General features: G+C 38.0%; 2 protein-coding genes across 4 annotated transcripts in view; one reads left to right on the top strand and one right to left on the bottom strand.

Moving 5' to 3' along the window:
• CCDC175 (coiled-coil domain containing 175) overlaps positions 1–1,897 on the top strand; it is a 75,271-nt gene extending 73,374 nt beyond the window's left edge. For both annotated transcript variants that reach the window (XM_053889469.1, XM_053889468.1), the window contains one exon: positions 1,765–1,897. In XM_053889469.1, the coding sequence (XP_053745444.1) occupies positions 1,765–1,850 (86 nt within the window). In that variant the 3' untranslated portion in view covers positions 1,851–1,897. The remainder of the gene's footprint in view (positions 1–1,764) is intronic.
• A 401-nt stretch (positions 1,898–2,298) lies between these two features.
• JKAMP (JNK1/MAPK8 associated membrane protein) overlaps positions 2,299–24,891 on the bottom strand; it is a 29,960-nt gene continuing 7,367 nt past the window's right edge. For both annotated transcript variants that reach the window (XM_019451658.2, XM_019451659.2), the window contains exons 4-7: positions 20,441–20,647; positions 16,924–17,105; positions 12,334–12,410; positions 2,299–3,139 (exon numbers count right to left, since the gene is read on the bottom strand). In XM_019451658.2, the coding sequence (XP_019307203.1) occupies positions 2,921–3,139; positions 12,334–12,410; positions 16,924–17,105; positions 20,441–20,647 (685 nt within the window). In that variant the 3' untranslated portion in view covers positions 2,299–2,920. The remainder of the gene's footprint in view (positions 3,140–12,333; positions 12,411–16,923; positions 17,106–20,440; positions 20,648–24,891) is intronic.

Raw genomic sequence — 24,891 nt, 5'->3', positions numbered from 1 at the left:
AGATCTCAGCCCTGCTTCCTACGTGTTATTTAACCTCTACTCCCTAGGTTCCCTGATCATAAAATATGGATAGTTAACAGGAAGTTAGAAAGCATCGGACCCAAATTAGGCACTCATCAGATCTCTTGAAATCTATGGCCCTCCTAAGGAAGTAAGTCAGCTTTGACCCCTTGGATTTCTTAATCATGAGCCACCTGTAATCTGGCTTTTGGATTTTCCCTTTTGAATGGCTTCTCTCAAGTGATGGGGCTTGTAAAGAAGCCCTTGATCTCTTCCAGCTCAACAGTGCTCTCCCGTTCTCTTCTGGACATAATCTGTCACTGTAGCCCTGCAGGGCCTGGCCCTCTGCTTCAGGAATACTGCACTAGCTTCAGTAACAGATGGGGGCACCTCTGAGCCTGGCACCAGAGCAAATGCTGCAGTTACTGAGTTGAATAAGACCCAGTTCTTGAACCTCAAAGTACGTATATCGTGAGAGCAAACAAAGAGCTGATTAGAGTACAAGGGATTCCTTCTAGTGAGTGGCTATGAGAGGGTAAAGGAGACACCTGTAAGCCTTTTTTTAGGTGTTGGGAATACAGAAGGATGTCTTCCTGAAAGGGCAGTAGACGTGCCCTGGGCCAAGGACCGCGGTAGCCTGGCTGAGTAGACATCTACCGGGGGGACCGGTTGGCACAGGTGGAGGACCAGCTTGTCAGAACTTAAAATGCCAGAATTCATCTTGAAAACTAAGATTACCTTTTATTTGGAAGGACTGTTAAGGCAAAAAGTAAACAAGTTCTCAGTGTGTATTCCTAAATCAAATAGTAACCGAGTACAGATTATTTTTTAAAAAGTATTAAAGTTACAGATATTTATATTAACTAAATATCTTCATTTGGTATGTGTAGTACAGAAGACTTTTAGACCGAGGGATATTTTAAAAGAAAGAGCAAATTTGTATATGCTGTCAGCCAAGTCTTGCAACCCAATAGTTTCAGAAAAATATATAACATGTAATTATTAAATTTATCAGTTGACCCAAATTAGTAAAAATATTTTGACCTTTAAATTACCTATCCAGCACTGGTTGGCAAAATAATTACCATGCACTATAGCAGTGAGGGTTATGATTGCCTATGAGTACCTAAGTAAAAACTGAACAAACCTGAACTAGGACAAGGGCAATTTGTTTATTTTTTGTTGTTGTGTTTTTAAATGTTTGAGAAAGAATCCCAAGCAGACTCCGCACTGTCAGTGCAGAGCCTGACGTGGGGCTTGAACTCACAAACCATGAGATCATGACCTGAACCAAAATCAAGAGTATGATGTGTAACTGATGGAGTAACCTAGGTGCCCATTTTTTTATATTTTTAATGACCATGTTTCAACAGATTATTTACTAACATTAACAACCACAGTTGCTATGAATTGTTCTGATCTTGTTCTTAAATATATATCTGCATTTTTAATTTGCTTTAAGTATTCCTGAAATTCTTTGCATTTGAGGAATGTAATAATTACATGATTTTTCCTTTTGCATACACATGTTTCTGCTAGACTAGGAAATCAAAGGAGATAATTGTTAAAATGGTTCCAAATGTAACAGGACAGATATGGTACTGGTAAGCAGATAATGACTCCCCAGGCTCTACGCCACCCCCAAGTCCCAGATTATACAGTCATCTAATTGAGGATTCTTTGGGAAATTTAGAATTTTAATGGATACTAATAACCACCCAAACTTGTATGAGATACATAAAATTCTTATTTTTATTCCTACAGAAAAGAAGAAACACGTTCATATCAAAAAAGTCCACCCCCCCGTGGTTGAATGTACCATGAAAAACGCATTAACAGAGAAAAAATAACATAATAACTTCAAAGATACAACTGCTGTGAATTCAGAAGGCACAAAGTGAGTGCACTTTCTTTCAGATTTTGCAATGGTCAGTGAAAGTTTTAAGTTTGAGATTAACAAGCCTGCATAATCCCCACTGAATAGCAGAATTGGTGAATAATCTGACCATGTTTATCCATTTGTGGTGTTTAGAAGGTTATCAGGTTAAGTGCTAAACCTTATTTTGGTTCCACATGAATCTCTTAAAGGCTTCAAAGCATAAAATTCACAGCACACCTATCAACAACCACAGGAAAACTATTTATGTATTGTATATATTCCGTATTTTGTTAAATCTAAGAAGGCATCAATTCTGAGATGCATCCTAATTCAGAGATGTCACATGTGAAAAAGTTTCAGGATCAATAAAATATGGCCCTGGTATACAGCCTTTAAAAAGGAGACCTAAGAAGGAGGGACTATGTGAATACATGTATTTATTCATTTGGGAAAGGAATACTCCTCTTACTAAATAGTTCGAATTATTTCCACAATTCGTGTGGCAAAATACAATTAAATGTCAGAACATCTGAGATTTTTTTTGTAAACATTTTATTGTTTTTCTTAACAGAAACAACCAGAAGATGTTTTCAACCAAACCACCTATAAACAAAAAAACCTGTTATATAAATTATGGTCTAGTTTTATAATCAAAATACTGTATTGGTAAAAATAAATAGATAACAACAAACAACGTACTTCATTTCTATGATTGCTAGCAGACCACCAAGGTATGTTTGTCCTTATAATTACACTTGAAAAACAAATACATGCAAAATTAGGTCAATGCTAAAGATTTCAGCTTATTCCAGAAACATGATTTTGCTCTAAAGAATAACAATATTGTTACAGGAGGCAAGCGCTTCCTAACAAGCCTGTAGTGTCCCAGTGTGCTACAGCATATCTACTATATTTTTCCAAGTCTAACCATAAAGGCTGTTAACAAACAAACCCCATCTTATTTCCATGTACAACAGAAGAGCATTAATACGTTTTATATTTTTTACAAGGAACACTTTTTAGGTTTTTTGGCTCTTACATTCAGTGTCCATTGGCTCCTTCGGACAGTATCCGTGAAGGTTCGGTAAATTTTGCAGTGAACAAGTAAAAAAGAGCTGGGGTGGGTACCAAAGCCAAAAGGGGTAAATCTTGCTCGAGTTTATCCACTCTGGAAATGGATATTATTCCATAGGCATGAAGTAACCAGTGGCTGAAGAGAACAATAAGTCTTTTCTTTCTCACCAGAAGATCATAGCAATTCTATGTAATTTTATAAAAGAGAGAAAACAAATACAGATTATCAGGCTAAATAAACTAGATAATTTATTATAATTTAACATGTATTATTTGTTGGGAAGATGGCAGAACAGGAGGATCCTGAGCTTACCTCATCCCATGGATACACTGAGGTAACAGACACAACAGTGCAACTAACTCTGAAAATGACCCAAAGACTGGCAGAAGATTTTCCACAGTTAACTGTAGAGAGGAGGCCGCATCAACAAGGGTAAGAAGGGAGAGACTAACCATAAAGAGGAGGGACACCACAAGTCAAAGTGTCAGACCTCACACCAGGAACCCTAGGCACGGGGGTCCAGCACTGGGAGGACGAGTCCCCATAACGTTAGGCTTTGAAAAATAGTGGGCCTTCACTTTGCGAGTTTTTATAATTGGTGGCACTTAGCTCCAAGAGCCCCAGAAGACAACAGAGAAACTGAGTAGTCCCAGCCATTAAAGAGCCGGCATAACCTGGCAGAGATACAGCATGGAAGCAACAGTTTGAAAAGCACCAGAGGTATCTGTGAAGGAGATTTAGAGATTTACTAATCTCAGAATGTACAATAGAAGTGCAGGGATCTTTAGGAAACTTCTCCAAGAACAAAAGAGCTGGCAAATGCCATTTCTCCCCACTCCTACACCCAGACACTTGCAGGAACCAGCAGAAGACTCTCCACCTGTCTTGCTAGCACCATGTCCCAACATACCCTGTGAGCAACCCCAGAGTGGCTCCTGCCCTGGGGAGAGGGGAAGGTAATCACACACATGAGTGTGCCCGCAGTCCAAATAGCCGAACCTTATAACCAAATGTGCAGAGGAAGGACCCTGCTGATCCATGCTAGTGTAGCCTCAACAGACAGATTGGGAACAAGCCTCTGGTGGGACTGCCAGCCCCACCAACCAGTGAAAACCTCTCAGGAGACAAGGCAGGGAGAACGCCCCGGAGACAGGTGCAACTGCAGCCCCAAAAGACAGAATGGGGTCAGGCATCTGGTCTGACCACTAGGACTGCCACACTACAGGCTCGCAGCGGCCCCGGACTGGCACTTTAAAAGCACACCCACCAAACCCTGCCTGCCTGGTGTGCCCCAAGCAGATGAAGTGGGGCCACTGCTGCTGACTGAAGGCAAACGCAGCTCGGCCACAACGGTAGGACACATGTACCCACACAGGAGACACCCCTGAAGTGCCTGGTTATGGTGACCAGGGTGCCATAGGGCACTACAGGACCTCTCCTTCAGAAGACCACAGCTTTCAAGATCAGGAGATATAGTGGACTAGAATCTAATACATGGAGGAAAAAAAATACACAAATGAGGAGACAGAGGAATATGTCCCAAATGAAACAGAGATATTATGCATGATGAACAACTCAAAGTAATATTCAGTGGACTTGAGAAAAGAGTGGAAGATCTCAGAGTCAGAGATGAAGAACTCAACCGGGATGAACAATACACAAGAGGGAATCAATAATTTAGAGGAGGCAGAAGAAGGATCCATGATTTGGAAGATGTATATAATGGAAAGCAGCCAAGCTGAACAGCAACCAGGAAAAGATACACTAAAAAAGAATAGGTTAAGGGAACTCAATGATACCATCAAGCATAATAGTCACATTATAGGGATCCCAGAAGGAGAAGAGAGAGAAAAGGGGCAGAAAATTGAAGACACATTAGCTGAAAACTTCCCTAATCTGGGGAAGGAAACAGACAACCTAAGGAGGTCCACACCAAGACACATAGTAATTAAAATGGCAAAAGTAGTGACAGAGATTTTTACAAGCAGCAAGAGAAAGGAAAGCAGGTACATATTTAAAAAACAACCCCAGGGGCGCCTGGGTGGCGCAGTCGGTTAAGCATCCGACTTCAGCCAGGTCACGATCTCGCGGTCCGTGAGTTCGAGCCCCGCGTCAGGCTCTGGGCTGATGGCTCGGAGCCTGGAGCCTGTTTCCGATTCTGTGTCTCCCTCTCTCTCTGCCCCTCCCCCGTTCATGCTCTGTCTCTCTCTGTCCCAAAAATAAATAAAAAACGTTGAAAAAAAAAAACAACCCCATAAGCCTATGAGCTGATTTTTCAGCAAAAACTCTGAAGGACTGAAGGGAATGGCATAATATATTCAAAGTGCTGAAAGGAAAACAAAACAAAACAAGAATACTTAGCAAAGTCACCATTCAGAATAGGAGGAGAGATAAAGAAGTGCATCACTGCTAAACCAGCCTCACAAGAAATATTCACCGGAATTCTTTGAGTGGAAAGAAAAGGTCATAATCAGAAGAAAATTAGGAAAGGAAAAAAATGTCACAGATAAATGCAAAAATATAATAAAAGATTAGTCACATATAAAACCAGTATGGAAATTAAAGCACAAAAGCAGTAAAATCAATTGTATCTATAAGAATCAGTCAAGGGAAAAAAAAAAATCAGTCAAGGGATTCATAAAAGGATGTAAAGTATGATTATATACATAAAATGGGGGGGGGAGGGGAGTAAAAATTTAGTGCTTTTAGAATGGGTTCAAACTAAAGTCACTCACAACTTAATATAGACTGCTATACACATAAGGAGTTATATATGGACATAAAGTAACCACAAATCAAAAACCTATAATAGATACATAAATAGAAAGGACTCTAAGCATAACAGTAAAGCCATCAAACCACAAGGGCAGAGAAAGAAAAGGAGCAGAAAACTAGAAAGCAGTGAAAGTAAGAAAATGGCAATAATTACTTTGAGTATAAATGGGACTAAATACTACAGTCAAAAGACACAGGGTCCTGAGTGGATAAAAAACAAAAACCTAAGTGCTGCCTTTAACAGACTTACTTCAGACTTAAAAATAGACGCAGACTGAAAGTGAAGGGATGGAAAAAAAAGTATGCAAACGGAAAAGAAAGCTGGAATAGCAATACTTATACCGGACAAAACAGACTTTAAAACAAAGTCTGTACCAAGAGACAAAAAAGGACACTACATAATAATAGAACAATCCAACAAGAGGATATAACAATTATAAATATCTATGCAGCCAACATGGAAGCACCTAAACACATAAAGCAACTATTAATAGACACAAAGAAAGGTGACAGTAATCCACTAATAGTTAATTTCAACACTATACTTACATCAATGGATACATCATCATTCAGACAGAAATCAGTAAGACCAGTGGCTTTTCATGACACATAAAACCAGATGGACCTACAGATATATTCAGAATATTCCTTCCAAAAACAATGGATTCCAAATTCTTTTCAAGTGCACATGGGACCTTCTCCAGAATGGATCACATGTCAGACTATAAAACAAGTCTCAGTAAACTTAAAAAGATTAAAATCCTATCATGCATCTTTTCTAACCACAAAGGTATGAAACTAGAAATCAATCACAAGAAAAAAAATGTAGAAACACAAACACATGGAGGCTAAATAACATGCTACTAACAATGAATGGGTCAACCAAGACATCAAAGAGGAAATTAAAAAAATACATGAGACAAATGAAAACCACAATGGTTCAATATGTTTCATTCATATGTGGATCCTGAGAAATTTAACAGAAGACCACGGAGGAGGGGAAGGGGGAAAAAAAGTTACAGAGAGGGAGGGAGGCAAACCATAAGAGACTCTTAAATACTGAGAACAAACTGAGGGTTGATGGGGGAAGGAGGGAGAGGGGAAAGTGGGTGATGGGGGAAGGAGGGAGAGGGGAAAGTGGGATTGAGGAGGGCACCTGTTGGGATGGGCATTGGGTGTTTTATGGAAAACAATTTGACAATAAATTGTATTTAATAATGTAAATAAGTAAAAAAAAACCCCACAGTGGTTCAAATCTTTGGGAAATGGCAAAAGTTGTTCTAAGAGTGAACATTATAGCAACAGAGGGCTACCTCAAGAAGCAGGAAAAGTTTCAAATAATCTTACTCCTAAACAAGCTACAAAAAGCCCATAGCCAGTAGAAGGAAGAAAATAATAAAGACTAGAGCAGAAGTAAATAAAAGTTTAAAAAAAAAAAACAACAGATCAGTGAAACCATGAGCTGGTTCTTTGAAGATCAACAAAATCGGTAAGCCAGATTCATCAAGAAAAGAGAGGTCTGAAATAAAACTAGAAACGGAGGAGAAATGACTGATGCCACAGAAATACAAAGGATTAAAAAAGATTATGAAAAATTATACACCAATAAATTGGACACCCTTGAAGAAATGGATACATTCCTAGAAACATACCAGGTAACTGAATCAGGAAACTACTATCAATGAAATGGAATCAGTAATTGAAACACTCTCAACAAACTAAAGTCCAGGACCACATGGCATTACAGGTGAATTCTAAAAGAAAAGTTAAGGGGTTGCCTGGGTGGCTCAGTTGATTAAGTGTCTGATTCAACTTCAGGTCAGGTCATATCTCAGGGCTGAGATCGAGCACCACATCAGGCTCCGCGCTAAACATAGAACCTGCTGGGGATTCTCTGTCCCCCTTTCTCTCCCTGCCCCCACACTTGCGCTCTCTACATAAATAAATAAATAAATAAATACCCGTTCTTCTCAAACTATTCCAAAAAATAGGAAGGGAAGCTTCTCAATTCTGTGAGGCCAGCACTCTGATACCACAACCAGAGAAAGATACCACAAAAAGAGAAAACTACAGATATGTTACACATCTACATATTATAATTACTCAACAATTATCTCTGATGAACACAGACGCAAACATCCTCAACAAAATACTGGTAAACCAAATGGGACAATATACTAAAACAATTATTCTCTACAACCAAGTGGGTTTTACAAGTTCAATATTTGCAAATCAATCAACATGCAACATCACATTAATGAGAGAAGACATAAAAACCATAGGATCAGCTCAACAGATGCAAAACAGCATTATTTGTCAAAGCACAACATCCATTTGTGACAAAACCTCTCCACAAAATAGGTCTAGAGAGAACATACCTCAACATAGTGAAGGCCAAATATGAAAACCCCACAGCTTAAATCTTACTAAATGGTAAAAAACAGAGCTTTTCCTCTAAGATCCAGAACAAGACAAGGATGTTCACTCTCATCACTTTTATTCAACATACTACCAGAAGTCCAAGCTATAGCAATCACATAAGAAAAAATAAAAGGCATCCAAATTGGTAAGAAGTAAAACTTACACTATTTGCAGATGACATACAGTATAACCTTGGATTGTAACTTGTTCTGCGAGTGTTCCACAAGATGAGCAAACAGTTGCAATAAATTTGGACTTGATAAACAATCGATGTCTTGCAATATGAGTAGTAAGTGACAGTGAATGTCACATGATCACAACTGAGCCAAGGGTTCTGGAAATTCACTTTGATATACAAGTAGTTTGGATTACAAGCATGTTTCTGGAAGGAATTATGCTCACAAACCAAGGTTTTACTGTATTATGTAGAAAACCATAAAGACCCACTGAAAACCTCCTAGAACTGATAAATGCATTCAGTGAAGTCGCAGGATACAAAATTAATAAACAGAAATCTGTTGCATTTCTATACACTAATAATGAAGTAGGAGAATGAGAAATTAAAAGAACAAACCAAGGAAGTGAAAGACCTGTAGCCTGAAAATTATAAAACACTGATGAAAGAAACTGAGGGTGACACAAACAAATGGAAAAGAAATTCCATGCTAATGGATTAGAAGACCCAATATTGTTAAAATGTTTACAATGCCCAAAGAAATCTACAGATTTAATACAATCCCTATCAAAATAGCAACATTTTTATAGAACTAGAATAATTGTAAAATTTATATGGAACCAAAAAAACCCTTAAATAGCCAAAGCAACCTTGAGACAGAAAAACAAAGCTGGAGGTATGACAAGCCCAGATTTCAAGATATACTACAAAGCTACAGTATTCAAAACAGTATTGTACTGACACAGAAGGAGACACAGATCAGTGGAACAGAATCCCCTGAAATAAACCCCTGCACATACGGTAAAGTAATTTAGGACCATGAAGGCAAAAGTACACAATGGGGAAAAGACGGTCTAGTCAATAGTGTTGTGAAAATTGTACACGTACATTCACAAAAATGAAGCGGGACCACTTTCTTACCCCATACACAAAAATACACTCAAAATGGATTAAAGACCTAAATGTGAGCCTTGAAACCATAAAGTTCCTAGAACAAAATAGGCAGTAATCTGACATTGGCTAAAGAAACATTTTCCTATATATGTCTCCTCAGGCAAGAGAAACAAAGTAAAAACAAAGTATTAGGACTACACCAGAATAAAAAGCTTTTACAAAGTGAAGGAAATCATCAACAAAACTGAAAGGAAACCTAATGAAGGGGAGAAGAGATTTGCAAGTGATATATCTGTAAGAAACAATCCGATTAAAAAATGGGCAGAGGACCTGAAGAGTTTTCGGAAAAAAATTTACAGATGGACAACAGACACATGCAAAGATGATCAGCATCACTGATCATCTGGGAAATGCAAATTAAAACCACCAGGAGAAATCACCTTATGCCTGCCACAGTGGCTAACATCCAAGACATAAGAAATGACAAATATTGGCAAGGAGGTGGAGAAAAAGGACCCTTGTGTACCACTGGTAGGAATGCCAACTGGTACAGCCACTGTGGAAAATATGCAGGTTCTTCAAAAAATTAAAAATAGAATAACCAAATTCCACTACTGGGTATTTACCCAGAAAACAAAAACACTAATCTGAAAAGATATATATGCACCTCCACTTTTTTTTTTTTTAATTTTTTTCTTAATGTTTATTTTTGACAGAGAGAGCACGAGTGGGGGAGGGGCAGAGAGCGACGGAGACACAGAATCTGAAGCAGGCTCCAGGCTCCGAGTTGTCAGCACAGAGCCTGACGCAGGGGCTTGAACTCACGGACTGTGAGATTATGACCTGAGCCGAAGTCGGACGCTCAACTGACTGAACCACCCAGGCGCCGCATATGCACCTCCCCATTTATTGCAGAATTACAAAGCCAAGATACGGAAACAACCCAAATGTCCATGGATAAATGAATGGATAAAGATGTGGTATAGATGAACAATGGAACATTACTTAGTCATAAAAAAGAATGAGATCTTGCCATTTGCAACGACATGGATGGACCTAGGGTATAATGCTAAGTGAAGTAAACCACTGAGAGAAAGACAAATACCATACAATTTCACTCATATGTTAAGAAACAAAGGATAAAAAGGGACTGGAAGGAAAAAAATAGACTCAAATACAGAGAACAAACTGGTGGTTACCAGAGGGGAGGTGGGAGAAATAAAGGGGATTAAGAATACACTTATCTTGATGAGCACTGAGTAATGTATAGACTTGTTGAGTAATTATATTGTACACCTGAAACTAATAGAACACTGTATGTTAATACTTCAATAAAAATAAAATATATTGTTTCCACACAAAATCTCAGAATTATGCAATGTTTGACCTAAAAAGGACCTAAGAAATCACTCATTCTAGCTACTAGTTTACAGATGAGGAAACTGGAAACTGAGGCTTCCTATAGCCATATAAGCACTCCCGGGACAGCACCAAGACAGGAGCCCATGTCTCTTAAGTTCTAGTCCACACCAGCATTCAACCCTGGAAACACTCCAGTTTCTTCTGATAGATAGGAACTAGAAGGGAATCCCATACTATGTGCCTGCTTCCTGCCCTGATCCACTGTAGCTGAGGGTTACAGGTGGGAAGTAGGAGGTACATACACCCAACTTCCTCAGTCTCTAGTATTCCTCGAGTCTGCTGCCTGCATAACAGAAATGACCTATGAACACTGTGATTTCCTTTCATCTTTAAAACAGTTCTATAATATGTAGAAATTGGAGGGACCAAGTTATTATAAAAGTAGTATCTGAAGGTGCTATTAAACATACTGAAATGTAATTTGCAGTAGGTTAGTTACCAACTTTCTCTTATTAAACAACTCATCAACTCATCTAGAATTAGATTTTCTTTTCCTGATTCACGTCCCTATTTCTGATTCATTATAGAGTGTAACTGAAGTACACAAACATTTTATACATGAGAGATTCCTGGGGCAGAGAAATAAGTTTCAAGCTGATTTAACTACCCACAGTAGTTGTAGATAATAAACAAAAATTTAAAGGCTTTATTTTATTGAAATAGCCAATCATTTCCTCCTTCAAGTCTTTCCCTAGAGTTGATAAAAGTGACAAAATGAATTTGTTTATCTTCTTTAAACACCTTGTAATGTTGATTAAAGATTACAAAGGAGAAATGGGGACAGAATACAAATGAAAACATTTGAATCACCATAAAAATATTCTGTGTATTTCCTCTATTATTCTACCTGAAAGCCATTCCCTCTCATTCTTTCGGTAACATAATAGAAAAAAGAGCAACAACAAGGACTCCAAAATAGGCTCTGAACTCTAGAACTTTTTTAAAGAAAGAATTAAGAGAAAGCACACATCTTATCGACTGCAGTACGCGGTTGAAGACAGTGCCCGGGCACTAGACTAGCAAGCAGGATGGACGAGAACTAAGACACTTTACACTTTTATTCCTTTCAAGTTAAAGGAATAACTCAAAGAGTTCTTTCAAACAGTGGCCTTCCACCGAAACACTAAAAAGAGGCACAAAATGGAGGTCTCAAAACAGGAACAGTATCAAAACTAATGTGACTATTAATGTTCTTTCAAATCACCAAAATATTAGAGTGCGAAAGTAAACATCCATAATCAAGAAAATAAAACTGGGAACAAAATATAGAAGGGTATGGAATGTATATAATTATTGATGACTTAGTCATCATCATTATAAAATAAAATATAAAATTAATTCTACATACAATAAAGTATTTTATGTTTCCTTCAAAATAGTGTTAACAACTTTCAACATTTCAATAATTAAACATTTTCTATGTGGGTCAATTTTGTGAAATGATAGTTTTTTTTCTCCAAGATGCTGAATAGTTGAGCCTACTACTTCACTGACTTCCCAAGCATATACAGTGTAACATACAACCTTTTATAAACTGAACTAACCAGCTAATAGCTATTGAGTGCCATTCACCAAGGATTACAGGATTACAACAACAATCAGGAGTACTATTTATGTACTATTTTCCTATTCAGTTGTCAAATCTATTTAAAAAACAAACAACCTGTTAACAAAGGAAAAAAGGTTTCCTACCTCTATTTCAGAAGCCGACATGTACACAGCCAGAGTAACCAAAGATAATACTAATATAATGTATGGAAAGGCATAATCTGAAAAACAAACATGGGTATTATATTGAAAATTAAATATTTTGAATAAAACATCAAAAAAATTCAAACAGTATAATTCTCCCCATAGTTGAAAACTTTCTCAACCAGTCCCATGAGAGACTTAAGCCCTAATGCCCTAAAAGGGGTCAGCAAACTTTCTGAAAACAGCCAGAGAGTAAATATGTTTGGCTTTGCGGGCCATACAGTATCTGTCTCAATCACCCAAGTCCCTGTTACAGTGGGAAGCAGCCAGACAATACATAAATGCATGGGTGTGGCTATGTTCCAATAAAACTTTATAAACAACAAAACCCAAACTTCATATAATTTTAACATGTTAAGAATTAACTACTTTTTTTCCCGTACCATTTAAAAATACAAAACTTGGGGCATCTGGGTGGCTCAGTCAGTTAGGCGTCCAACTCTCTGATTTCAGCTCAGGTCATGATCTCACAAAGTGAATGGTGAGATGGAGCCCCATGTCTGCACTGACAGCACAGAGCCTGCTTGGGAATTCTCTCTCTCCCTTTCTCTGCCCCTCTCCCCACCCCTCAAAATAAATAAAACATTAAAAAAATGTAAAACAATCCTTGGCCTAGCTTTGAAGACCCCTGCCTTAAGGCATCCACTGAATGTAAAGAATTAACTTCCATCCATGTATCTAGAAGGATACTAGTATGTACCAAACTTGACTTGGGAGGATTGAGAAAATACTCAAATAATTTTGTTTCATGATCCCGGTAGAGGACTCTGGTTGAGAAATGCTAAATATAACAGTTATTCAGTTTTAATTACTCTTTAGAAAAGTTCATGTATCAACAAACCTCAAAGGATAAATGGATCATCCAATATTCTTTTTCTTTTTTTTTAATGTTTGTTTATTTTTGAGAGAGAGAGAGACAGAGCATGAGCAGTGGAGGGGCAGAGAGAGAGAGAGAGAGAGAGAGAGAGAGAGAGAGAGAGGGGGGGGGGGGGGATGGAGGGAGGGAGGGAGGGAGGGAGGGAGGGAGGGAGCCACAGAATCAGAAGCTAGCTCCAGGCTCCAAGCTGTCAGTACAGAGCACGACACGGGGCTTGAACTCACAAATTGTGAGATCATGACCTGAGCTGAAGTCAGACACTTAACCAACTGAGCCACCCAGGTGCCCCTCCAATATTCTTTATGTCAAAATTCTAGCTATTTCTACTTGAAGCAAATTTTTTTTCTTACAAAATACTATCTTTCTCTTAAAGTGTTTTCAATTTACAGCACACTAAAATGAGCAAATTGAGAAAAAGAAATCTTGAATTATTTTTCATATAATTATTTTAAAACAACTTCAATTTATGAAACCACTTATCATTTTACATTGCAATGGAACCCATCTAGAAGAATTTCAAACGTTAATTCAGAATGCAGAAGGCAGAAACTTGGAATAATCTATACAGGCCTGATTCCAACTTACTAAATAAGTACCTTTTTGACATTTAGAATATTTTAGTTTATAGACAGTGATAAGCATCCTCAACAAACAATTCATTTATAAATATTTATAAATAGCTAAACAATGTTGATAGTGATACAAATTTAGGACAGAGTAGTAAAAAGCCATCTAAGGTAAGAGGAAATTTCTAACAAGGCCTAAATTTGTGGGGAGTGGAGGGTGGTCTTGGGCTCAGGCATGGTTCTTACTCTAGGATATAAAATAATTTAAGATTTTGAGCAACTAGGCCGGGGGATGGGGGTGCCGAGAATCTACATTTTAGTTCCCCTGGTAGTTCAGATACAGATCACGCTTAAAAACGGGCTTCAATAATATTTCTAAGCAGGTAAAAGTGTGTCACAGGCCTCTAATGATTCCAGCGCCTCTCTCCCTAGACCCAAGTATTATCTCTTAAGCTACCTACCAGAGGATGCTTGCTGCTCTACTTTGCTCAGACTTCTGTTTCTCCTTGTTATGAACAGAAAGTTTGTGTCCCCCCCCCCAATTCTCCTGTTGAAATCCTAACTCGCAACGTGAGGGTAGAGGTGGGGCCTTTGGGAGGTGATGGGGACATGAGGGCAGAGCCCTCGTGAATGGAATTAGTGCCCTCAAAACAGAGACCCCAGAGAGCTCCCTCCCCTCCTGCCACGGAGGACACAGTGGGCTCTTACCCAGACACCAAATCTGCTGGTGCCTTGCTCTTGGACTTCCCATTCTCCAGAACGAGGAGAAAAAGTTTCTGTCGTTTGCAAGCCACCTATAGTATTGTAACAGCCGTCTGAAACGACTAAGACACCCCCACAAAAAATTATCTATTTTTTTCATTATCATAAAATTATGACTTGGTATATAATGTCCTCTGTGACTAATCTCAGGAGCCTTCATGAATTTATATTTAGTGCAAGTGAACACTGACTCTTCTATCCTCACAATGAATGTGTTTTGAGCAGGGGCTTGTTAACAAAATGATCAGACACTCACTGTGAGAAAAAGCATTTTTCTTTAAAAAAAAAAAAATAATGTTTATCTTTGAGAGAGAAAGAGACAGACTGCGAGTGGCAGAAGGGCAGAGATAGAGAGACACACAGAATCTGAAGGAGGCTCCAGGCTGTCAGCACAGAGCCCCACATGGGGCTCAAACCCATGAACAGTGAGATCATGAGCTGAGCTGAAATCCAATGCTCGACCAACTGAGCCACCCAGGTGCCCCAGAAAAGGCATTTTTCAATGTAGGCAGGTACAGTATATGAAGCAATGGTGTCTGGCAGTCTCCTGGGCTAACTTCCCAAACCCTGACTGACTTTCCACAGCTTTTTCCCCTTTTCTCCTCGTGTAACCAAGAGGTCCTACACAATAGCACCATCCATAGGTTAGGACACAGGGATTTGAAGGCTGACAATTCTTAAATCTTTCTAGCCTAGACAGCTCTCCCAAGTACCAGACTAGTATAATTACCTGTACTCTTGTGAATATTCCATGAACACCTACAACTGAATTCACTTCTCATCAACATATCTAATTTGCTTTTTCTAATATTCACCGTTGCTCTATTCACCAGTTACTAAGTCAGAAAGCTACTCTATGGGGGCACCTGGGTGGCTCAGTCAGTTGAGTGTCTGACTCTTGATTTCAGCTCAGGTCATGATCCCAGGGTCGTGGGATCAAGCCCTGCGTTGGGCTCTGCTGAACATGAGCCTGCTTAAGATTCTCTCTCTCAATCTCTCTCCCTCTGCCCCTCTCCCCAACTTGTGCACTCAAAAAAAAAAAAAAAAAAAAAAAAAAAAAAAAGCTATCTATCATATTCTCCTTGCGCTCTGTCACCCCTATGTTTAATCAGTTATGTAGTCTAGTTAAATCTATCTTTAAAGCAGCTCTCCATTCCCAGTGTTTCTCTGTGTTAGGTCAGACAGACTTGGCTAGCTGCAATAACCTCTTCACTGATCCCCCAGGTTCTCTTTCCCGACGAATCCATCCTCCACACTGTTACCAAGTTCTCTTTCCAAAATGCAAACCTAGGCATGTCACTCTTCTGCCTAAAATCCTTAAAGAGTAGGACCCTATTCTCTAGAGCAAGAATAGTGACCTCAAACCCCTATAGAGGCCAGCCAGGCAAGTAAACAACTGAAGTGGGCCAAAACTAAAACAGGGAATGTAAGAGCTAGAAGGAAATACACATTTTCAAATACTATGCAGGCCCAACGGAAACAATAGATCTGTAACTAGAATATGAGGGATAATAGACCCCTGACTAATCTCCAATTTCCTCTTCCCTTGGCCACACCTTCACAGTGCCTTCCTCATCTTGAACCAAATTCATCACCAAGCTACATAGTGATGCCCAGTCTTGCCTAGTTCTTTTAGGCCAGAAGCCTTGCCCTCTGTACCCTGGTGGGCTCCACAGAGAAGGTGGTATCTAACGTCCCTGCAACATTCAATGTCACATATTCAGGTTAAGTGCTATACTGTGTTCTCTCAGCTACTTCTAGCTTTCCTAGTAGTATGTCAGTTCTTTAACACCAACTTCTTATTCTTCTTTTGAGTCACAGTTCAGTCTAAATAGTTGCTGAATAAATGAATAGCTATACTAAAGAGTATACTGAGGATTCTTTTATCGTACCCAAAAGGATTTCATAAAGGAACTCAGAAACCAAAGACGTAACTTTATGATAAGTAGTACATACTAGTGTGCGTGTGTGTGTGTACGTATATATAAAATCAACAGTAATTTCCATGTATTATATACAAAAACCAGTTCTTTTTAGTTTATACTCAGGTTTTTAAAGTATTCCTACTGAGGTTATAAGCCTCAGATACAAAGTATTCTCTAAATAGAAATTAGCTTTGATTAGCTTGATAATACCTATTCTATTCTAAGAAACCCATTTTTATTTTTTTATAAGACTTATTACATGTTTTAGCAAAAATACATTTATTTTCAGGGATTATAAAAGCTATTTTAAAGAAAAAGATACAAAATTATACTTAGAGAAAACACTGTTTATCACATATCAAAATTAATATATTTCACTGACTTGACCCATCAAACTTACATAAAAGGCCTCCGCCAACTGCCTGAAGCACAGTTAAAATCGGGAAGAAGTAAAGTGCAGCATAAATACTTTTAAATCGATCAGACTTTCCTAAGCCACAGGCGATCTTCTTTACCAGAAGGGGTCGGAGCAGCATCATCAATACCAAGCAGAATGCATAATAGATGAATACGATGGTGTATCTGTGAAATAAAACATGGAATTGTGACACCAAAAATGTATCTATTACTGATCAATTTAAAATCGAAGATGCTAAAAAAGGTTTAAAAAGTGCGTTAAGTCAACCTATTGAATATTCAGACTAGGGGAGGGTTGGCCAAAAAGACTCACACACTGCTGGAAAGTGTGTGCTGCTTCCTTTCCAACGGGCAGTTTAGAAACATGGATCAAAAATTCCAAAAATGTTTACATTCTGTGATTCAGCACTTTTACTTGCAGAAACTCATCCAAGGAAAACAATCAGGGACTGTTCACAAACTTTACAAACAAGGATTTTTATTGAATCATGTAATAAGGAAAATTCAGGAAGAAAATACATATTCAACATTAGGAAATTAAATTTTAAAGTATATTCATGTTGGAATAGCACGTAGCCATTAAAAATCAGGTTATGGAAGAAATACTAAGGACAAAAGCAACTGTGCCTAAAACATGAAGTGACAAGAAAAGGTTACAAAAACCATGTGTATAGTTTCACCTTAATATCCTTTAAAAAACATACACACATAAAAAAACAAAAAATAAATAAATAAATAAATAAATAAAAAAAATAAATAAAAAACATATACACACATTCATAATGAAACTGGAAAGACAACTTTTTTAACAGTGGTCATCTGAAGAAACGGAACTACATATTATTTTACTTTTGTATGCTTTTTCTGTTTTTCAAATGTATTACCATGTAGTTTTATATCAAGAAAAATGTAAAAATATCTATCTATATCACCAGGCCATAGTTTGTAGCTCTTTATTTTGAATAATGGGATTTCTATGCACATAGTTCTAACCTCCTGTTCGTGAAGACTTTCAGATCATTTTTTACTATCTGAATACCCAAACCCCTCCCTACGCAGGGGCGAGTCACAGGAAGCACAGGAGCCTTCAGAACACAGACCACAAGCCTCCTCTCCACACAGCATAATCATACTGCATCCCTGTGCTCCCATGACAGTTTTAGGTTCAGCCCAGCTGCCCTAATTGCAACACATTATTATATGACCTCCTTGGATGAGGAGTTTTGTCTTGTTAGGCTACACCCTACCAACACATCAAAACAAAATAAAATCTGTCTCTTCCTGCAACTTGTAGTTCCTTAAAAGTGCCAAAAAGACGATTATTTTAATCAGAAGAAAACTACCATGGGTCACTCTCCTAATGAATCAGGAAACCAGTCTCTGGAAGCAGACACCTGTATCCCACCCTGTATCCCACTCCCTACCTTCCACCTGCCCCCACCCCACCTTCAGCCATGTCTCCTATATATGGGGATAGGATAAATCTGACAAGCTAATTTCTGTTACAACAGTATTTATTGCTCATTTTCAGTAACTCATAAATAAGGTTTTAGCAATGTAAACATTTTTTACAGTAAGTTTCTAATAATAGAAATTTGCATGCTTTTCCATGTCTCATCTAATCAAGTTCCTCTCAAAACTGTAACTATCAGTAAAGTATTTGGGCATTTTTCAGTCTGTATGGAACTAGCTTATATATACCACCAATGGAGAAAACAGCCTCCATTAGTCAATGTAACAGTGTTCCAAAAGGTTTCTGATAATTTTGTACCGTTTTGTTGACTCACAAAAGAAAAAAATTACTATAACTTTTGGTAGTCCTGCAGCTTTTTGTTTTTATTTTTCAGTAATCTCCACACCCAATGTGGGGCTTGAACTCACAACCCTGAGATCAAGAGTCGCATGCTCTTCTGACTGAGCCAGCCAGGAGCCCCGGGTAGTCCTGCTGCTTTTTGAAATGTTCAGCCCCGGTCTGGTCATCTAGCTACATTTAAATGCCTATGTGAAGTAAAAAATATGTATAAACCCAATGTTAATATTATAAAATCTTCTTGTAATTTCAAAAACCACTGTTTTGTATGATTGATACAATAACACAGACAGGCCACAGCACAGTGACTATTGGTAAAGCTACTGAGAAAAAGAATCTACTTAATTCAAAGATGGTGAACAGATGGAAAATGTCATCATCAGTGAAGTTGTGTGAGGATGTGGCTGTTAAGGCGGCAGAATGAGGGCCGAGAGCACCTATTTGCCATTTCTATTTTTTGACTCTCCTACTATGTGCTTTACAGATATAAAAAACACTATATATGTGACCAGCAGTAAATGAGTCTGATTTTGTTTTAAATAAGATGGTTATATGTATATCTGATGCACTTATTAAGCTTTCTAAAGAGCAGGTTAAGTTCTGCAGTCCCCAGAAGAGTATATGAGAAGAGATGAATCAAAGCTGAGAGTTACAGCTCTATGAAAGCAACAAAGAACACATTATCAGTGTTTTATATGCAGTCTTATATATAAATTACATGTACATAAAGAGACAGAGACAGTATATATACAGGAAATAAATAATTTATAGGACTTAACGGTAGGCAGGTGGAAAGATTTTCTTATCCCTGTATCTAGAACTTACGTTTTTTTAATGACCTTTTCCACACATGTGCATGGCTATTTTTCACACTTAGTACTCTTAAGAACCTACACAAAAAGGACTATTTTCTTCAGCATATTATGTAACGGTAACTTGCTACAACTATGAGAATATAAACACCAGACTGTTATATTAGAGCTTTACCAAGAAAAACACATCAAAATGAACACAAAGAGAAATTCTAAAAGCAAAGTAGTCTGGGCTAATATAGTCTTCTGAATTTGGTATTTTTAAAACAAAATATTCTCATGGAAATTACAAACATCTGTTTCAGAAAAAAAAACAACATTAACTCCAGCACTCTCCTAATGCCGGCTACTATTTTATTAAGTGCTTCCTGTACGTAAGGCACTGCACGTGGTATCTGATACGTGTAGATTTATTTAATCCTCCCAATCACCTTATAACATTATTCCCATTTCTACCAATGGGAAAACTGAGGTTACAAGAGGCTCTTAACATGGTCACGTTACCACAGCAGCTCGGGATTCACACTCAAGCCTGTTTTTAGCTCCGGAACCCATACTCTCTCCTCTATGTCAGATATTGCTTCTCTGCTGCATATCCTAAAGGTCTTCCTAAGAATTCTTTTTAAAGAAACATCTATGGCTTATTTTAGAAATGGTTTACACACTTCAACACCAATTACAAAAATACTTTGACTTGTATTATACTAAGATGTATTTCTGTTTCCTTCTATCAGACTATGTATCCCTAAGAGAAGAAAATCATTTCTGTATATCTCCCCCAGTGCCTAGAAGCCATTTTTCGATGCTCAATCTGTTGAACTGAATACAATCTATAATTATCATTTTTAAAATGATCTTAAGTCTATATAAATACTCACAGCGGGTAGACAGCTTCATGAGTACAGTGCACTGTGGTAACGTAATCGGGACTTGGGTTGTAAAGCATTGTGTACCAATCAGAAAGCATCAGTACTCGACACGAACGGATATAAAGAACACCAACCGGATCGCTCACAAGTAAGGTGATAATAGCTGCCATACTGCATTCAAATAACGCAGTGATGTGCTGGAAAAGGGCACTGGAACTAATAAAACGAAAGAAGCACAATTACCAGAAAATTTTCAGTATTTAAATGGCTTTTAAGAACACCCGTATGTTTCAAAATACAGATTCTAAAAGGAAATTTTAACTGATAAATCCTGAAACGAAAATATCTTCTAAACAGGTAAGAAAAGTCGAACATGAGAACCACTTGAGAAGAATTTAACCTTCTTTACTAAAAAGAAATCATCACTCAGATAACACTGTGCCAGGATTATCTAAATGTATATAGAAAAGCAGAAATTAGATCTTCCTTTATATTCAGTATATTGCCAAACTATTATTAAAAATGTCTTAGTTATCTATGCATCATTTTAAATTATCTTAAATATAAAAAGCACACAAAAGATTATATATAATATATATTAGTTATAAAGTATAATAAACATTATAAGCTCCTAATTTAACCCAGTAATTAGAACATTAACAGCTTCTATTTACCTCTGTTCCTTCCCCATTTCCCACTCCTGGCTCTCCCCCAAGAGGTAACCATCATACTAAATTCTCTTTATCACTTTTTTTGAAGTTTTTATTCCAACTAGATTATGCTTCAAAACCACTGTCTAGTTTTGCTTATTTTTAAATACTACAAAGTGATATGTCTTTTGAGGTGTTTTTTTTTTTCCATTCAAAATAACATTTCCAAGATTCATCCATGGCATTGCTTATAGATGTTCAGTCCTTTTACTTTTTTTAATGTTTATTTTTTAGAGAGAGAGAGAGAGAGAGAGAGAGAGAGTGTGAGTGGGGTAGGAGCTGAGAGACAGAGGGAGACACAGAATTTGAAACAGGCTCCAGGCTCTGAGCTGTGAGCACAGAGCCCAACGTGGGGGGCTCAAACTTGGGAACAGTGAGATCATGACCAAGGCTGAACTCGGACACTCAACCGACTGAGCCACCCAGGTGCCCCTGAAGTTCAGTCATTTTCACTGCTTTACGCATTTTCACTACTGTGCACATTCCACTGTTCATCCATTTGTTTTAGTCAAATATGTTGCAAATGTCTTCCTCTCAGTTTAGGAGCTGAATTTTCACTTTACTGTGGTATCTTTACGAACAGATGTTCTAAATTTTGATATAATTGGCTTTAATAATTTTTAACATTCTGGTTAGCATTTTCATGTTCTGAGAAATCCTCACTCTGAGACAAATTATCCTATACTTTCTTCTAAAAGTTTGAAGGTTTTGCTTTCACATTTAAATCTGTGACTCACCTAGAATAGATTTCTGTATATTATATATATATATATATATATATATATATATAGAGAGAGAGAGAGAGAGAGAGAGAGAGAGAGAGAGAGAAAGAAAAGATTAGATTTTCCCACTTGGATATCCAATGGTCCCAGGAGTAGCCTTTTATTGAGTAGTTTACCCTACACCCCACCCCGCCCTAACTGCCATGCCACTTCTGCCATACAAGTTTTATATATAACTGGACTGTTTTTAGGTTCGCTATTTTGTTCCTATGGTCCATTTATCCCCGAGGCAAGAGAATATGACAATAATTCTTGATATTACATATGTTCTTCTACTTCTTCAGTGGTCTTGGCCATTCTTGGGCTTTTGCACTTCCATATAGATTTTAGAATTAGCTTGTCAGGGACCACCATAGGAGTCCAATGTAGCTTAGCTACCTTGGTCTTAGCTGTCTCACAATACTATGGTACTATACGTGAACTATAGGGAGATCATTGATCCTGTATATTTCTCTTACAGCCGGCTTCTTTACTAAGTAAACTCTCTTATTTCTATTAACTATTCTATAGATGCTTTTGAGTTTTCTATCTGAACAATATTTCAGTTATCTATCACTACACAGCAAACTATCCCAACACTTCTTTGCTTAAAACCAACACCACTGGTTATCTCTCACCAGTTTGTGGTCTGGGCACACCTGAGCAGTCCTTTCTGTTCCATGTGATACCAATTGGGATGTACTCATCTAGAGCCTTGACTGGGTTGCATAGTTCAAAATGACGAACTCAAATGGCCGGAGTAGATGCTAGCTGCCAGCTGTGAGCGCAAAGCTGGCTGCTGACCAGAGCACCAGTGGCTTCTTATCTTTGGTGTTCTGCGGTTTAATTATAATGTGGATAGGTATGAATTTCTTACTTATTCTGCTTGGAATGTGTTTTGCTTCCCCAGAAGCAATTCTGCAAATCTGTTTTTCACTATTTCTATAAAACCTAAAGCTAATAGATATTTAAATACTGGCTTTCCTTCATTTTCTCTATTTTTTCTTAAGACTCTGATTAGAAACTATGCAGAGTTAATAAAACCTTTTCTCCCCTGTACACAAGACTGACCTTCACTTAACTCTACCTCTGTTCCCCTGGAAGCCTGATAAAGGTAGAATGTCAACTTTACTGCTAGGTTACATTACTTAGGATACACACAACCTCTTCACTGGCAAACTACATCTGAACTGGAGAGAACTATAAATGAGCAATAAATACATGATGGGGACACCACAGTCTGGCTCTCTTGAGTTTAGCAATTCCCATAATTGGGATGTCCCTTACAGGACTCTGGAAACCATACTTATGGTCATGTTACAGAAAGACTTGCTCCTTTAAGGCATAATACTTTAAGCTTGGACTCCTACAACCACTCGATGTGGATTTTAACTTCCTACAGCTGAGCTCAATTGCTTCAAAAGCTGACACTGCCCTTGGGGCAAGCTGTTCCTTCTGGGTCCACTGGTGCTTGCTTGGTATGCCCTCAAAACATTAAGTCTGAATGTTTAATTGAGCCTAGGTGGATTCCCGGCAGGTATTACAGACATATGTTATAGCTTCTCATTCTATGCTCCATTTCTCTTAATATGTTTCATATTTTCTATATCCTTTTCTTTCAGCACTATATTGTTATTCCTTTAGACATATCAATTTTCTAATTCACTAATTCTATCTTCAACTGATCGACCTATCATTTTTCAAATTTCATTTCTAGAAGTTCCTTTTGTTTTTAAAACAAATCTGTTTATTCATTCCCAACAATCTCTTGTTGACTCTTGGAGATCTTTGGCACTGCATCCTTTATTTCTTTAACACTGTAAAGATAGCAGTTTTATACTGTATAGTCCTAAGTCCATTATCTGCAGTCCTTTGGAAGCATAACTATATTGTTTGTTATGTCTACCAACTCTCAGGCATAAAGCTTATTTGTTTACCATGCAATACGAGGTCATTAATAGATAGTAATGAACAAGAATCTTATGGACCTAAACTGAGAATGGGGAAGATTCCTAGCAAAGAGGATTTGCTGTTTTTGCCAGAAGCATGCCCGTCACTACTGGGCTTCAGCCTCTTGAGAGTCTAGGCTTAGCACTGGCTACCTCAGATTCAGTATCTGCAGCTATCAGCAGTTAATCTCAGGCAGCTCTCCCATCCTTTCAGTCAGCTTTGTTACTCTGGCCCCCGCTTAGAATGGGTTGGTTTGTTTTCTAAAAGAATTCTTGGAGATCTCCCCTGCTTCCAGTGAGACCAGCAATGTCTTGAATAGTACACCTTTTTCAAATTTTAGTTATTTCCTGCAGAAGGGTCACTTGGAGCCCCTTATTACTCCATATTGTTGGAAGCTGAACTCCTACGTGATTTTACACATAGGGAAACAATGAATACGTAAACATCTACAATTTCATTTTATATAATCCCATATTTTGCTTCCTTATAGAATTCGTATTTTTAGAGGCAACATCCCAATCTCATCATTTCTTGCTATTACTTTATTTTTTAATGTTTATTTATTTTGAGAGGAAGAGAGAAAGTGTGCACAAGTTAGGGAGAGGCAGAGACAAAAGGAGAGAATACCAAGCAAGCTCCATGCGGATAGCAAGCCTGATGCAGAGCTCGATCTCACACACTGTGAGACCATGACCTGAGCCGAAATCAAGGGTTGGATGCATAACCAACTGAGCCCCCCAACTTGCTATCATTTAGTAACTTCTTCCCATCATGCTCCCTTTCAATCTTTCTGCAGCCAACCACATGATCTTTACAAAATGAAATCTGATTCTAAAACTCCCCTTATTAGACTATTCAAGGAGTCCCATCTGTCTTTCAGGAAAAATACTCTTTACCAGCATTATCTTCCACACCTCCTGGCCATGCTACATGCCTTTTTCCTCAAGCCTCCACACATCTGGGCAGGCTTCACTCACCTGTCTGGCAAGCTGTGTATCCTTCAAGATCAGCTCTGGCATTATTCCCAGGTCTTATATTT

This window comes from Panthera pardus, unplaced genomic scaffold (assembly GCF_024362965.1).
Source record: "Panthera pardus isolate Hobbes unplaced genomic scaffold, ASM2436296v1 HiC_scaffold_24, whole genome shotgun sequence".
In the NCBI taxonomy this organism is placed as follows: Eukaryota; Metazoa; Chordata; class Mammalia; order Carnivora; family Felidae; genus Panthera; species Panthera pardus.
Note: the sequence above shows the minus strand (reverse complement) of the source record. Positions and strands in the feature narration are given on the sequence as shown.